At 39.0% G+C, this 16,009-nt stretch overlaps 1 protein-coding gene across 1 annotated transcript; it reads left to right on the top strand.

Moving 5' to 3' along the window:
• Nucleotides 1-811: 811 nt before the first annotated feature.
• MXD1 (MAX dimerization protein 1) lies at nt 812-14,918 on the top strand. Its single transcript, XM_075207431.1, has 6 exons — nt 812-1,020; nt 5,778-5,874; nt 12,643-12,672; nt 13,509-13,623; nt 13,760-13,919; nt 14,139-14,918. The coding sequence occupies exons 1-6, from the start codon at nt 948-950 to the stop codon at nt 14,333-14,335; spliced, it is 672 nt and encodes a 223-aa protein (XP_075063532.1). The 5' UTR covers nt 812-947; the 3' UTR covers nt 14,336-14,918.
• Nucleotides 14,919-16,009: the final 1,091 nt, after the last annotated feature.

Below are 16,009 nucleotides of genomic sequence, written 5' to 3'. Positions count from 1 at the left end.
TGGATACGTGGGGGGTCTGGCAACGTATTAGTGTTTTACAGGAAACAACCTCAGCCTCAATAGTTAATTAGTTGTGAATGTAGCTGGTTCCATTCATGCTTTACATTTATCTATGTACATTCCGCCATCAGGACCCGCCTTCCTCTTGTGCACACATCAGGGTACCACGTCTATGAGGAGGACCCGGATACTGATCGTGTACCCATCATATCTGTGTGTGCCCAGAGTGTATATACTCCCATGCTATGTACACCTTGGCGTATCCTTGCGCAGATTCCAGTGAGCACCTGTTCTATAGCTCTCTATGCAGACATGCCTCTATACATGCTGTCTGTTTACAACCATTCTCTATATGACTGATTTCTCTCCCACATAAATGGTGACAAGTGAAATAGACACCACGCCAGTGCCATGTACAGAGGTCAGACAGGCCCGGGCCCCGCACAGGTATATAAACAGGTTTATCAGATACCGAAGTGTAAATATAGATTGGACGATGACGTCACTACTTTCTTGGATGAAACACATTTCCAGCAGCCGGCCAATCAGATGCGGCTAGTCTAGTGGGCGGCACCATTTGTACATGGGTGTGTCGCTGTCAGAAGGCTGCCCAATTGGAGACACATTCTGTTGACAGCAGTTCCTGCCCCCATTCACGACCTCTATTGGTCTGCCCCATCTGTCATCCGGACCAATGGCAGATAAGAGGCGGGCGCTGTGCCGTGCCAGCGTGACCAATCGGGAGTCGCCACTGTGCCAGAGGGCGTGTCCGCGCAGGCGAACAAGGGGCGTGTCTTGCGGGAGCAGATAAACAACAATCCCCCATATACTGTGTTATTCAGACACCGAGCCAGGCTGAGGACGCGGCGCACACAGACCCCAGTCTCACCTCCTCCACCGCTACACCGTGCCCTGTCACCACCACTCCTCCCTGCTGCTGCTGGAAAATGGCGGCCTCGGTCTGTGTCAACATCCAGATGCTGCTGGAGGCGGCTGAGTATCTGGAGCGGAGGGAGAGAGGTGAGAATGCATATGTGTGCATTCCTGTGTCTCTACTGTACATACATATACTAATCAGTGTACAACTGTCACATTACACTGTACATCTACCAGTCAGTATGTGCATACATACATATATTACTAGTGTACAACTGTCACATTATACTGTACATCTACCAGTCAGTATGTACATACATGAATACATATATTACTAGTGTACAACTGTCACATTATACTGTCCATCTACCAGTCAGTATGTACATACATACATATACTAATCAGTGTACAACTGTCACATTATACTGTACATCTACCAGTCAGTATGTACATACATGAATACATATATTACTAGTGTACAACTGTCACATTATACTGTCCATCTACCAGTCAGTATGTACATACATGAATACATATATTACTAGTGTACAACTGTCACATTATACTGTACATCTACCAGTCAGTATGTACATACATGAATACATATATTACTAGTGTACAACTGTCACATTACTCTGTACATCTACCAGTCAGTATGTACATACATACATATACTAATCAGTGTACAACTGTCACATTATACTGTCCATCTACCAGTCAGTATGTACATACATACATATATTACTAGTGTACAACTGTCACATTATACCGTCCATCTACCAGTCAGTATGTACATACATGAATACATATATTACTAGTGTACAACTGTCACATTATACTGTCCATCTACCAGTCAGTATGTACATACATGAATACATATATTACTAGTGTACAACTGTCACATTACACTGTACATCTACCAGTCAGTATGTACATACATGAATACATATATTACTAGTGTACAACTGTCACATTACACTGTACATCTACCAGTCAGTATGTACATACATGAATACATATATTACTAGTGTACAACTGTCACATTACTCTGTACATCTACCAGTCAGTATGTTCATACATGCATATATATATTACTCAAATGTACAGTATAATGTGACAGATGTACACTGAGTAATATATATATATGCATGTATGAACATACTGACTGGTAAATGTACAGTATAATGTGACAGTTGTACACTACCAGTCAGTGTCTACATACATACATATATTACTCAGTGTACAATTGTCTCATTACACTGTACATCTACCAGTCAGCATACACATATATATTAATCAGTGTACAACTGTCACATTACTCTGTACATCTACCAGTCAGTATGTTCATACATGCATACGTATATTACTTAGTGTACAACTGTCACATTATACTGTACATCTACCAGTCAGTATGTACATACATATACTACTCAGTGTACAACTGTCTCTTTACACTGTACCAGCCAGTATACATACATGTCTCAGTGTACAACTTTCTCATTACACTGTACATGAACCAGGCTGTATACACTAAGTATACATGATTATAAACACATCTGTGTACTTGCAATTGTACTATTTATGTGTTTAGTTATTATCTGTATACTGTACATGAATAAAACTCTATATTCTCTACATATACATACATAATGAAATACATATCGTGTACAATTGGCTCTTTGTAATGTACATGGATCGGACTATATAATACAGCCATGTGCACATGTTGATATAATACATATCTGACATATACATGTGTAAACACATCACATAATAGTGTGATTGTACCACTGTGTAGCCCAGTCTATAGCATGTAATGTTACAGGGGTGTGTGTATGTATTTCTGTGTAAATATGAATGAACTAATATGTCTATATTAAGATTATACATTATTGAATATAATGCATAGTGAGCATGCAGCAAAGTGTCAAGTGCATTATATATTTGTGTGTGTACATTGGTGATCTTTTACACATATAATAATAATTATTATGTAGCATTATGTCCATATTAAACATAACAGCATTTGATATAAGATGATGCATGCACAAGCAGCATTATTTATGTAGATATTTGGGTCTGGTTTATATGCACGTACATATTCAGCATTTAGAGCAAAAGAAGCAGTTGCTATTAAAATGTGGACTGTACCACATGCTTAAGTGTACCTATGAGCGTTTATATTTATATGTCCTGTTAATCACAGTCAAGCATAGTATTAATATAATTGCTGCACATTACTTGCACAGGCCTCTTCTGATTCATTCGAGATGCCATGGTTCTCAGTCAGATTAAATGCATGTTAAATTACATTTTGCCCGTCTTTTGTTCGATGAGAGCAGATTTCGATGCAACCAAATTGCTTGCTAATTTCTTCACAACAAACATGTATACATCAAACCATAATATCATCTATGCACTACATTCATGACTGAAAGCCAATGTAAAATGCTGGCATAATGGTGAAAGCAACAATTAGTGATCAGCATCTCGATAATAGTTGGTAATTATCCTGAAAATATTTTCCTCTTGTATTGGTAGACTATTATTATGCTAATATATTGAATAATTCACATGATGCAGCAGTGTGGTGCATGAAAATGGAGCCTGTACTTCTCTATGGTCTGTCTCTCTGTTAACACAGTAGAGAAATATAAGCTCTTGCTAAAAATAGAGGTTATTTGCATTTTCAAAAAAAAATGCAAGGGTCAAACACTGTAACCTCCTAAGAGATGTAGAGATCTATAGTCTAGGATGCACAGGCTATACAAAGTGAGACATTATTATATGCGTGTTACTCTCGGTCAACAGAACAGGTTCCAGAGGGGGAGGGGAAATAAAATTTCAATATTGGCAAGAGAAAAATGTTTTTCATTTCTCTTTCTTTTATGTATGCTACTATGCAAACATGCTTACTAGATTTGTTTCAAAAGCCACATTGCTTTGAATCCTATTGAAATCGCCATAAGTGCATTTATTTTGCAGCTGATGCCTGGTGACCTAGCATTTTTAATGTAAGCAAATAAATAAATGGTAGCTTGAATTTACTGTGTTTTTGCTGCACGGGTGTTTAATAGTAAATAACGTGTTATGAATCTGCAGGTTTCGTTTTATCAAATGAAAATGTGTCACTTTTGCATAAATGCTTGTTGTATGTTTCATTCACTGCAACTACAAACCCATTTACTGATTTGGTACAATGCCTAGCACATACAGGAGTGCTTCCAATCTAGTATCGCAGTAAACTGCCAAGGTTAACGGTGAAAAGCCCTACAGATTTTCAGTGCTTAACTTAAACATGTTGTTCTGCAGTTTGACATAATCTGCGATAAGTATCCAAAGGTTTTTTGGGGGCTTTGTTTTGTTTTGTTTTTTTGTTCTATTGCAATGTCAGTCACTCATGAATCCATAGAATATAATTAAGGTATGTAGAATATATATATATCGGCACAAGGTTCAGTTGGAATGATTGTTGGTGCCAGATGGGATGGTTTGAGTATCTCGGAAACTGCTGATTTCCTGGGATTTTCACGCATCAAACAACAGTTTGTACAGTTTACATAGAATTGTGCGCAAAATAAAAAACATCCAGTGAGCGTCAGTTCTGTGGCAATAGCGTCTTTTTAATGAGAGAGATCAGAGGAGAATGGCCAAACTGGTTCATGCTAACAGAAAAGTAATAGTAACTCAAATAACCATGTGATACAACAGTTGTATTCTCTGAATGCTCAGCATGCTGAACCTGGAAGTGGATGGGCTACCACAGCAGAAGACCACACCAGGTTCGACGCCGAAAAAAAAAGCTGAAAACAGGAAGCTGAGGCTACAGTGGGCACAGGCTCTCCAAGACTGGACAGGTGAAGATTTGAAAAACGTTGCCTGGTCTAACGAATCTCGATTTCTGCTGCGACATGCAGATGGTAGGGTCAGAATTTGGAGTAAACTACACAAATCCAGGATCCATTCTGAATGTTTCAACAGTGCAGGGTGGTGCTAGTGTAATGGTGTGGGGATTGTTTTCTTGGCGTACATTAGGCTCCTTCATACCAATTTAAACGCCACAGCCTACTTGCGTATTGTTGCTGACCATGTGCATGGCCTACGTCTACCCATCTGTAAAACGCTACTCTCCCAGCAGGTTAATATACCAATGACTTCCAACGGGAACGCAACGGGTGATTTGCAGCCAACAAATCTGCAGCAAATATCAACATGGACCAGGATCACTGCGGAATATTTCCAGCACCTTGTTGACTCTATGCCACAAAGCATTCAGCCTGTTCTTGGGGGCAATGAGGATCCTACGCACTACTAGATAAACGATAAAGTAGCCACTGAGTACTTGCAGCGTGTATATATGTGTGTGTATACATATTATATATTTTGTTTGGGAACCCTTGATAACGGTGCTCATTGGGCACTGAAATGACCATTGGGCTTCTGATTACATCACTGCCTTTTCGAGTGTGTGTGTGTATGTGTATGTGTATACAGACATGATGTCACTGAGGACAGTAATGTACTGAAACGTTCAAATGGATTAAATACACCTTTTTGATACTACAGTTTGTCTTACAGGATAATGTACACATGCTATTTAGAAGTGCTAAGCACCATTTTATTCCAAGAAAGAGCTGTAGTGGATTTAGGTTTAATGTTGTAATCACTCCACCCCCTTTTCTTCTGTTTTAAACCGTGTGCTTCTTATTTAAAGAATATTGTTTGGGGTTTTTGTTTCCCTGGAGGAAGCAGCCTCGGTTGTGTCAGACTGCCTTGTATATCTAGACTTGTTATATTCTCCAGCAGTTGTGTGATTTTTGTTCTCCTGTTTGTGCTAGGAGAGAGAGCGAGAAATTGATGCAGTATCCTGTTAATTGTCAAGTTTTTTCTGTTCTACGCAGAAGCTGAGCATGGTTATGCATCCATGTTGCCTTACAATAGCAAGGAGAGGGATAGCTTGAAGAGGAAAAGCAAATCGAAAAAAAGCAGCAATAGCAGGTAAGAGCAACAAGGCTCCATTTGTATGTCTCTGTACCCCCTGCAATCTGTTCAGTCACTATGAGTTTTCCTCCCTGCTCACATGCAGTCCACATGTGACATTTGGAAGACTGCACACCCCTGTGGGTTTGTGCCTTCATTGAGAAACCTCTTGCGATTTCTGTTCTTGTTTTCATGTGAAAAATGTGTCTGAGCTGTTAAAGCAGTGAGAATGAATAGCAGTCTGGCATGTGAATACAATCCAAGGTAACACATTTCAGGGATTGGTGCAACTACTGTTACTTGTATTTTACAGCAACAATAATAATTAATACATAGAACTGAACAGGAAGACAGTTGCAGTCTAGCAAGGGAGAATAAAAAATAACCTATACATTGTTATTATGTAATAAAGGAATATGCCTCTACCTTTAATGGCTGACAATTTTACATTTGCAGGAACAGTTTACATTTTTAGCAAAATGTCCCCATATATTGTCCATATTTTTTTTTTTATCATTGAGTAGCGTCATAATACAGCATTGTTCCACATACAGTTATCAGTATATGCCCGTATTCTGTGTATTGTAACCTGCTTTTTTATGTTTGATCATGTCCCCAACACCACTTCCCCTTTTCTGTACGCTGGATGTAATTCTTATGTGTATTTATTATAGATGCACACACGCACAGCGCCACTTCTTAGAAAATGTGCGGCCCCCATGTATATGTGTTTTCTGTTTGCTTTACTTTTCTTCCCCCTGGATTTGGGAGAGGGTAATAAGTGCTTTTCTTTACCTGTTCAGCAAACCCCCTGTAATGGTTTCCCAATGGATCCTGTTCAATGCAGTCAAGTGTTGAACATTTAATTTGGCAGGTTGCTATAGCAACTTCAGCCAGGATTTTAGACTGTGCTCACAGGGGTAAGTGTGTTGTTGGATTTCCTGGTCATGACAAATGACGGTCCCAGTGAGGGGCTTTGATTATGCAGAATAGGCTCAGAGATGAAGAAGAGGAAGGTCATGCAGAGTTCGGGTCCCATGGGTCATCCCCAGTGATAATTGTCACCATCAGATTATGTGAAAGGCAGTGACACTCATGCATAACTAGCACCAAGCTAATGAGAAGGAGATGGGGCATCTCTCATTGGCAGATGTGTGTGCTAATTTATACAACGTAACATAAACACAGACTCCTACAATTATCTCATTGTAAGTGGCCAATGTCCAAACCTGGGCCCTGAACACTGCACGCGGTGATGCAAATTCAATGTGACACTGTTTCTAAACCATTACCATGGTAACCACTTGCAGAATTTGGTTGATGCAGGGAAGCCATAAGATGCTCATAAACTTATCAACTGAATTACCACCAAATCTATAAGAGGCCGTGTGAAGAATATGGTTAGAAAGCAGGAATTATAAGAAGCCTCTTGTCAGGTCTGTTACAATGCAGTCATTAGATGTATATACTCATTTAAACTGATCATTAAAAAAAGCAAAAACAAAACTAACCAAGATTAGTATAGTCAAGAATGCTAAATTCAATCTGTTTCCTTTATAACATCTTGCCCTAAAGAGCGCTTATATCTTTTTTTTTTTTTTTTTTTATAAAATAATTTTTATTATTTATTTGAACACGTTTACAAATAACATATAACATCAAAGAGGAATTGTATACATAAAGTAATACAAAAATATAGAAGATTGCAGCAGTGATTACAACATTTATGATTACGTTATAAGTATAAGGAAGCAAACCACAAGTGTTGCATTGGCGTATACAATTCAAAGAGGAGAGTCTTGGAGGTATGGGGAGACACACAAGGGATTGGGGGGGAAGAGAGAGGGGAGGGGAACGCGATTATATCTTAATGTCACGTTTCTGTAAAGAGCACTTGGGTATATATAGACAGAGACTGACAGACTTTTATATAAAACATACAGGTGTTTAATATGTGCACAGGAGAAAGGAGAATTGGGATTTTTCTCCAGCCTTCAGCAGGGACAAGACTTAACTTCTGTGAGGACTGAAAATGGATGTATGTCAGTCAGTCATACTTCCGACATTTCACCCACACACAAGGTGCAGAAGGTTGTAGACCAGACAACTGCATACAATACCTGTGTGTATTATTGTCAAACACAGAAACTGCTTAAATGAGAGCACCTTAATCAGAGCGTGCACCATATTTTGTTCTTTCCAAATACATGAATTAAAGCAGCTAATCCTCCTCCTCCTCTCCAGCATCAGAAAGAGGGTTCACACCGTTACTTTACATTCACAGTAGAGTAGAATTCACCAGGGAACGGGAGGCACATAGGCAAATACAGCAGGTGTTAATGGAGCAGTGCAAGTGCAGTGTTTGTTGTTGGACAGGTGTTTCAGCTATCAGATGCTACCTTGCTGATACCCAGAGGTGGTGCTGCATTAACATGGATGTCCATAGGTAGGCATAACCGTTGTTTGTGTAAATGTAACTAACCCCCGAACAGACACAGAGAAGAACCGTGTACAGTTTCTCCTGAGGGTTCTTTCACAGTGGTGTAATATGCCTGTGTGTGTTCAGTTGTATTCCTCATAGACTGCATGCAGGACCTACAGGACTTTACTTCAAATATAAGGATAAACCAGCCATGAGCATACACATGTGAGGATCACTGAGTGGTGTTTCCAATTTTTTCTGATATGTTTGTTTGAATAGATATTATTATTATTATTATTATTATTATTATTATTATTATTATTATTTAATACCAGTGTATAGCTACACAAAGATTAAAAGATCTTAATATGTATAGTTTGGAGAATAGAAGAGAATGGGGAGACAAGGTACAGGCGGGAAACTTCTCTCAAAGAAACAAAAGTACTAGAAGACGAGGACATGCACTGAAACTGGAGGGAAGTAGGTTCAGAGGAATTTTTTGGAAAAATTGCTTCACAGAGATGGTAGTAGATAAGTGGCATGGCCTCTCATCAGGGGTGGTAGAGGCTAATACAGTAGAGCAGTTTAAACATGCTTGGGATAGACATAAGGATATCCTTACAAAGAACTAAGGATCAAATAGGGTTTTAGGTTAAAAAATGAGCAGACTAGATGGGCCAAGTAGTTCTTATCTGCCGTCAAATTCTATGTTTCTATATATATTGATAATATTAGTAATGGATGAAAAGCTTTGTTCACTTTTGGAGCTTATGCCTCCTGTTTATGGCCCTTGACAAATACTATGTGAGTAGGGAGTGTATGATCTAAAGAGTAGAGTTGTCCAGTTATGAAGAATGGAGATAACACAAGGGAATTATACAGCTTCGCTATTCGAAAAAAGGCCATTTTTAGTTTTTGCCAGGTACTGGTGCTTTTTTATATACATGGAAATTGTCGCCTATTTTCACAATATTTTAGTATAGATTTAAGACACTTGATCAGACTTCCGAATAGCACTGTTGTGTTGTAGCTAACTGCGTCCAATCAGATATTTTGTTTCATTAGTCTAACATACACTAGGTGGATCCCAGTTAATATAGGATATGTCCCATAGATTGTAAGCTTGCAAGCAGGGCCTTCTCACCTCTTTGTCTGTTTTACCCAGTTTGTTTATTAGTTTACTATGTTTGTCCGAAATTGTAAAGTGCTACGGAATATGTTGTCGCTATATAAATAAATAAATGATGATGATGTTGAGTTACTTATCTGCAGCATGCTTCACGTGACCATTAGGAAAACTTTCAATGTGGTTTGTTTAGAATGAGGGTTTTTTTTGGTTCATTTTAGCGCACATCACCCTAACCATAAAGGCCACTTACTTATATATTTTTATTTTTTTTGCAATGTATACAAGGAAACGTGCTTCAAGGAAGCAGCACAATGTATATTTATACTGCCTGGGAAATGTGTCCTTACTACCCAGTGAGCACATCCTGTTCAAAAGACAGAAGTTAGTCAGGGAATTCTGACCAACATTTATCTGTTTTGGTGTCCGGGATTGTGTCCTTTTTATACAATACAGTAAAAATGAAATCTGAGTGGAGTGTGAATTTAATTCCTATGAAATGTGCATAAGAGGATAATGGTTTTCAGCTTGAAGCTTGGGTACATTTCCTAGTTAAGCAATTTCTCTTGTAGATGCTCTATGGAACAAATATATGAATCATTCCACCGAAACCAGCCCTGTCCTAAGCTCCTACTCCTTTCTGTTGCCCATGTTTTTCAAGTTTGTTTACATGTCACACGACACATGTGCCAATAGAGTAGAGCTGTGAGGCTGCAAGGATTTCAGTAGATGAGGAAATAAGCTGTATATGAGGACTTGTGTTTCTGTTTTCCAGTTTGTGTGATTCTTGGTTTGTCCCTGCTATCGCCAACCATTGTACAACATGTGGGCTCCAGATGATGAAAATCTGACCTTACTATATGTGTTGGTGATGTGGTGTAATGTGTTTCATCCTGCCATACGCACCCATGCTGTGTGGTGATTTGGTTATGTCAGATGGCAACAAGTGTGGACACTGACAACCTGCTGCCTGAGATGGCAAGTGACTGGTTTTATCCTTTACATGCGTGGACACCATTACATTTGCTTGTAACACACTTGACAATTCTGCACAGAGATGTGTTAGAAGGAAGCTTCATCCAGCCAACGTGAGTTCTGTTGTTTGAGAGGGAAATGGAGGGGAGACCGACGCTCACACACACTGATCTATTTTTAAACAGACTGACATGCTTAATGTAAGTGGTCTGGGGAGATATAGGACTTTCTTTTCTTTCCCCCAGTCAATAATCCATCTTCCAAGATAAGAAGCCTGTGTGCATTGTTAGTCTATTTCTCCATAGAGATCAATGATCCTGTATGTATGTGAGCATCCTCCTTCACCTTTCCAACAATAGAACTGGTGGATATAGATGCATGTATGCTTGGTTTGTCTCATTAACACACTGGCAGTGTGAGTTTTTTATATCTGGAACCAGCAACCAATCGCTGCACTTAGATTTCATACCATGCCCTCCTATTGGTGGAAAGGCTGCAAGTCACAGCCTTTAGAATTATTGAAGTCCGCTATATTAATTGGAATCATTGATCTGAAACCCTGACCAAGCATTTGGGAGACCTATGCTGCTGCCTTGCCGGACAAACACCCCATATCTCAGATAGATGAAACATTTAGCTTTAGAAATGAAAGAATGGTGGCACATTGAAAGGAATGTCACTTGGTAATTTTTCTGTTGTATTTTTCAGAATGTGTGCATTGTACATATGTTACTATGGTTTTCCAATCCTTTTAAATTAGTTTTGCTGAAAGTAATATAAAGGAAAAACCCAAATCTCCATTGTGTTATTTTATTTGACGAAAACAATTTTTTCGGGGGGTGTGGGATATCATATTTTTTTATTTGGTGTGGTAGTTTGCCATTATATTACTTTATATCACTTCCTTTTTTCTTTTTTTATTCACTGCCATGCCAGCTTCCGTCCTTTCTTCCGAGTGGTGTTTAATGGGTCTCGCTACAAAACCTTCTTCTCAAAACCCAAAAACCCTTGGCACCTGGTGTGACCTCTAGTTTTGTGAGCTGGTGCTTGCAGTATCTTGGTAAAGGTTCAAATGAAGGGTTGCATTTATCTGAAATGCAAAATCTTTGTATCCACAAAATTGCACAAGGATTTTCCCTGTATAGAATAGCCAGCAATGTTCATGCTAGATCTGGTTGTTTACATGTAAATCAACTGCTGCTGCAAGTAACAGGGGATTGAAGAGATATTTACTCTGGCACCACCTGGTCATGTGTTTTTTCTCATAAAACGCCATCACTGTAGTACACAGAAAGTAGACAATGGTTTGGTCTCTGCAATAAATCCATTTGTCTTATCCAGCCCTATGCAGACACTTGATGAATTGTCGGTGCACCTAGAATTGGGAGGAGTGCACTTTTATAATCAATTTGTTGTGCTTACTGCATTCAGTCATGACTATTGTGTTTGCTATAACTGTAAAAATTGTGAGATGACTGGATCTATATACTACAGACCTAGTGCCTTTAAAATATTGTTCATCTTGTATTGCCTCCTCCTTCTGTGGAAGTGGGAAAAAGTGCAGGCAATACTGTGTTACTATGTCTGCACCTTAACTTCCAATAACTGGCAGACTGGCCCAGAGCAGCTGACTGTTCACCTGTCCTTCAGAAACCGCTTTAGTGCCGAACGTTGCCGTTATCTATGTAATTGCTATCTCCCGCTATGCTATACAGCTCTGAACACGCACAAAACATGTCCTCGCATCAGATAGTACTGTACTAGGATGGGTGGTCTCATGGCCAGATATTGCTAGTACAGATAAAATGAAGGTGTACGTCCACTTCATAGGTCTCCCATTCTGGCCCAAGAAACAAAATACAATAAGAAAAGAGCATGACTTTCTCCTAGTAATTGCAGCAGTAAGCGTTTGTTGAAGAACATGGCATAGCATATGATTGGGTCCTGGTGGCATTGTATTTATAAGTTCCCAGCCAATAGGAGTTTAGCATTTGCTTGCGTCAAGACGACATAGGGTCTTATGTTTAGAATACAGTATTTAATGTCGTGTCAAAATAAATGAGGCTGTACATGCTGCTTTGTCCAGTACGTCTTATGTTGTACCTATGTAGACAGACTATATGTTCTCCTCCTGTAGTAATAGGTGCACTTCTATCTCTGCACGTTTACCAAAGCAATGTATCTAATATTTAAATTGCTGTGCAATTACTAGCCTAATGTTAGAGAGGATGTGACTAATATATTGGTTATTTTTGCATTTCAGGTCAACCCATAATGAAATGGAGAAGAACAGGTAGGTCCAGTCATATTACAGGCTTATTTATTCATCCCCAGCACCACAACAATGTATTACAGCTGCTGAAAATCCTATCTTGCCTCTTCCTTCTTGACATGTGGTCCTCCCTAGTGCCTGCAGAGCAGGGCAAGCAGTCATATTTCACCTGTTCCTAGCTTTGAGTCATTAGTCCTTCCCTTCTCTGTGTGTGGATGTGTGTTTTCTGTTTTTCTTCTTTCCCCAAATCTGTTCCACCCTAATAATTGTTGTAATTATTGGGTAGACTTTGCTGAGCAGTTTTGTTGCACTTCCCTACTTCAAAGTAAAAAGCTGCTTTAGGAATCTATATTCAGCAGACAAAATAGGAGTAAATTTTGCCTTGAGTGATTTTTGTATTTTATTTGTTGTTTTCGTTAGGAGTGGTTAGGACAGGGATGTTTTTCAGAGTTGAAAAAATGTCTGCAGAATTTTTAATGTGTTCCTTTTCACAGGAACTGTAATTCTATTTTTTTTTTTTCAATTTACCTTTTTTTACTTTTTTTTTTAATGTTTGGAATCTCACAAACTTGTAAAAGCTGAGGAAAACACTATAGTCACATTTTTCATTTGTTAGACAGAGCCAAATACAGAGTTTTCCTTTATACTTATGTGTGCAAGGAACTCTATATTCAGGTTAGAGTGCATTTTAAGTAATAGATATTTGTTAAAAGTGCAGATGCCCGGCAGCCTGTATATTTTACTTTTTTGCTCTTGGTGGATTGAATTTATTGGGACGTGGCATGGTTTTTATACTATGGTCTACTCCAAACCTTTGATTAAATCCGCTTTAATTTTATGTTTTTTATCTTTTCTAGGCGAGCTCATTTAAGACTGTGTCTGGAAAAGCTAAAAGTATTGGTGCCGCTAGGTCCTGAATCCAATAGGCATACTACCTTAAGTTTGTTAACAAGAGCAAAGTTGCACATAAAAGTAAGTCTGATGTACATGCCCACAGAGGTAGTCTCTCTGGCTGAGGATTCTGGGAGTTTTGGTTCAGCCATCTTTGTGCTACAGATGGTTACCTATGAGTTTGTAAAACTTGTGTATTTTTTTTATGTTTATGTAGAAACTTGAAGATTGTGACAGAAAGTCACAGCACCAACTAGAGCAGCTACAGCGGGAGCAGCGACACCTGAAGAGGCAGCTAGAAAAATTTGGGGTGGACAGGATACGAATGGATAGTATAGGATCCGCCGTGTCATCCGAGAGATCAGATTCTGACCGGGGTGAGCATTTCACAAAATCCCATCTAAAACATTACTCCTCTCTTTCAGGTTCCTAGTCTTGTTCATATAGGCGTTTTCTTAAAATGTTATACATCGCCTAAATAATGGAGGCAGCCATTTTGCCCGCACAATGGCTGCTTCTTATATGTAGGTAACTAGCAATTTATAAGAGTGACCTTTTTACTAGATCACTGCTCACTACATGTATTTTGTTTGCAGAGGAGATTGACGTGGATGTAGAGAGCACAGACTTTTTAACGGCAGACCTGGATTGGAGCAGCAGCAGCAGCAGTAGCGCCAGTGACTTGGATGAGAGAGGAAGTCTGCAAAGCATTTGCAGCGACGAAGGCTATTACAGCGCCGGAATTAAAAGACTAGAACTACAGGACAATCTAAAAGCCAGTGTTACCCTATAAACCAACCAGTACGAGAAGGTGAGGGGAGGAGGTTTCCGTGTCCCAGCAATTCTTCCCCCTCCTTCCCAGGGCTCCCACTTCAGAGACTGTCTTCTGTAGTGACTGCATTCACACCGTAACCTTGCACGTGAAATTGCCCACTCAGACTTCCAGCTCTCTGTCTGCTTCCCATGCCCAGAGCTCCCGAGAGGTATGTGGGTGTCAGTTTACATTTTAAATCACACCCTATCCCATTCACCAGTTGTCCTCCGGGAAACTACATTCCAGAAACGTAAAGCACTGAAAGAAAATATATATATATATATATAATTAGTATGTATATGGGGAGCAACCATACTGTAATGATAAAGATTGACTGCAAATGCAGGAGTGAGTCTGTACTGCTCACTTTCTGCATCTGTCACCTCCACCCACTAGATTCTACCAAACACAATGGTCTTGGTATCTCCCTGCAACACCGAAACTTTCTTGCATCACCTGGAATACACTTCTGGGAGCGGTATGAAGGATTTATGTCTAATGCATCTTGCTACACTGCAAGGCCTTTCAGTTTACAGCTACTAGACTATAACATCAAAAAGCCGCCAGGAAGCCACAGAGGGGAGTTTTTGTTTCTATTCAGTGAGAATGCTGCTAATATATATTTTTTCCCCCCTCACAAGTTTGTGCAGTAAATGTTGCACTGAACCCAGCACAGTCTAAAGAACGCAGAGCTGGACCTTTCTGGCTTATTTTGGGGGATCTGCATAAAGTCAGTGTATCAGCCTGTCCTGTCCCCCCCTCCTCTTTTTTTGTCTGTCTCTGTTATGTTTTCATTCTGTTTTTAGGTTGTTGGCGCTAATAATGGCTTTTTATAATCAAGTCTTATTTACTATGTATATTGGTCATCGAATTCCATGTTTATAGCAGTCCTTAATTAACATTAAGTTAAAACTCTGTCAAAATCTGGCATGTTCTCTTCAGGCAAGCTAGGGCAACTTATGGCTTTCCTGCTGTTTTGGAACTACAAGTCTCAGCATGTATTAACATTTGGTGATTGGCTGTGTATGGAGGGACTTGAAGTTCTGCCGGCTGGAGAGTAACAGGTTGGGCTACCATTTTTAGAGATTGGCATCTGACTGCATGATATCTGTTTGACCATTAGCTTTTTTATTTTATAAATAGATTGAGATCTTCTCCAAAAGTGCATACATACAACAAGAGAGCGCACAGTATAAAAGGCAATCAATCGAGACCTTGTTTGTTGTGTACACTAAACACACCTCTTACCATGCAGCTACTTGGACAGGAACTTTACCAAAATCTTGTAAACACAATTAAACTGTGCTGTCCTTACTGAGCTTACACCATATAGTTTCCCAAAACAGGTGGGGATTTTTTTGTTTGTTTGTTGTTTTTACTTTTTTTTTTTATTATTGTTTATTCTTTTGAAGGAATATATATATATATATATATATATATATATATATATATATATATATATATATATATATATATATATATATATATATATATATATAATTAGATTTTATTTAATTTTTTTCTACCTCATAGAGAAATGAACAAGACATGCTCAGTGCTTTTACGGCAGACTATAAAATATGACCTTTTTAGTAGCCTTTCTTTATGATACCAAATCTGTTGTGTGTGCTCTTTAAGTACTACCACAGGGTT

Source organism: Mixophyes fleayi, chromosome 4 (genome assembly GCF_038048845.1).
Source record: "Mixophyes fleayi isolate aMixFle1 chromosome 4, aMixFle1.hap1, whole genome shotgun sequence".
Lineage (NCBI taxonomy): Eukaryota > Metazoa > Chordata > Amphibia > Anura > Limnodynastidae > Mixophyes > Mixophyes fleayi.
This window is presented reverse-complemented; position numbering and strand designations above follow the sequence as displayed.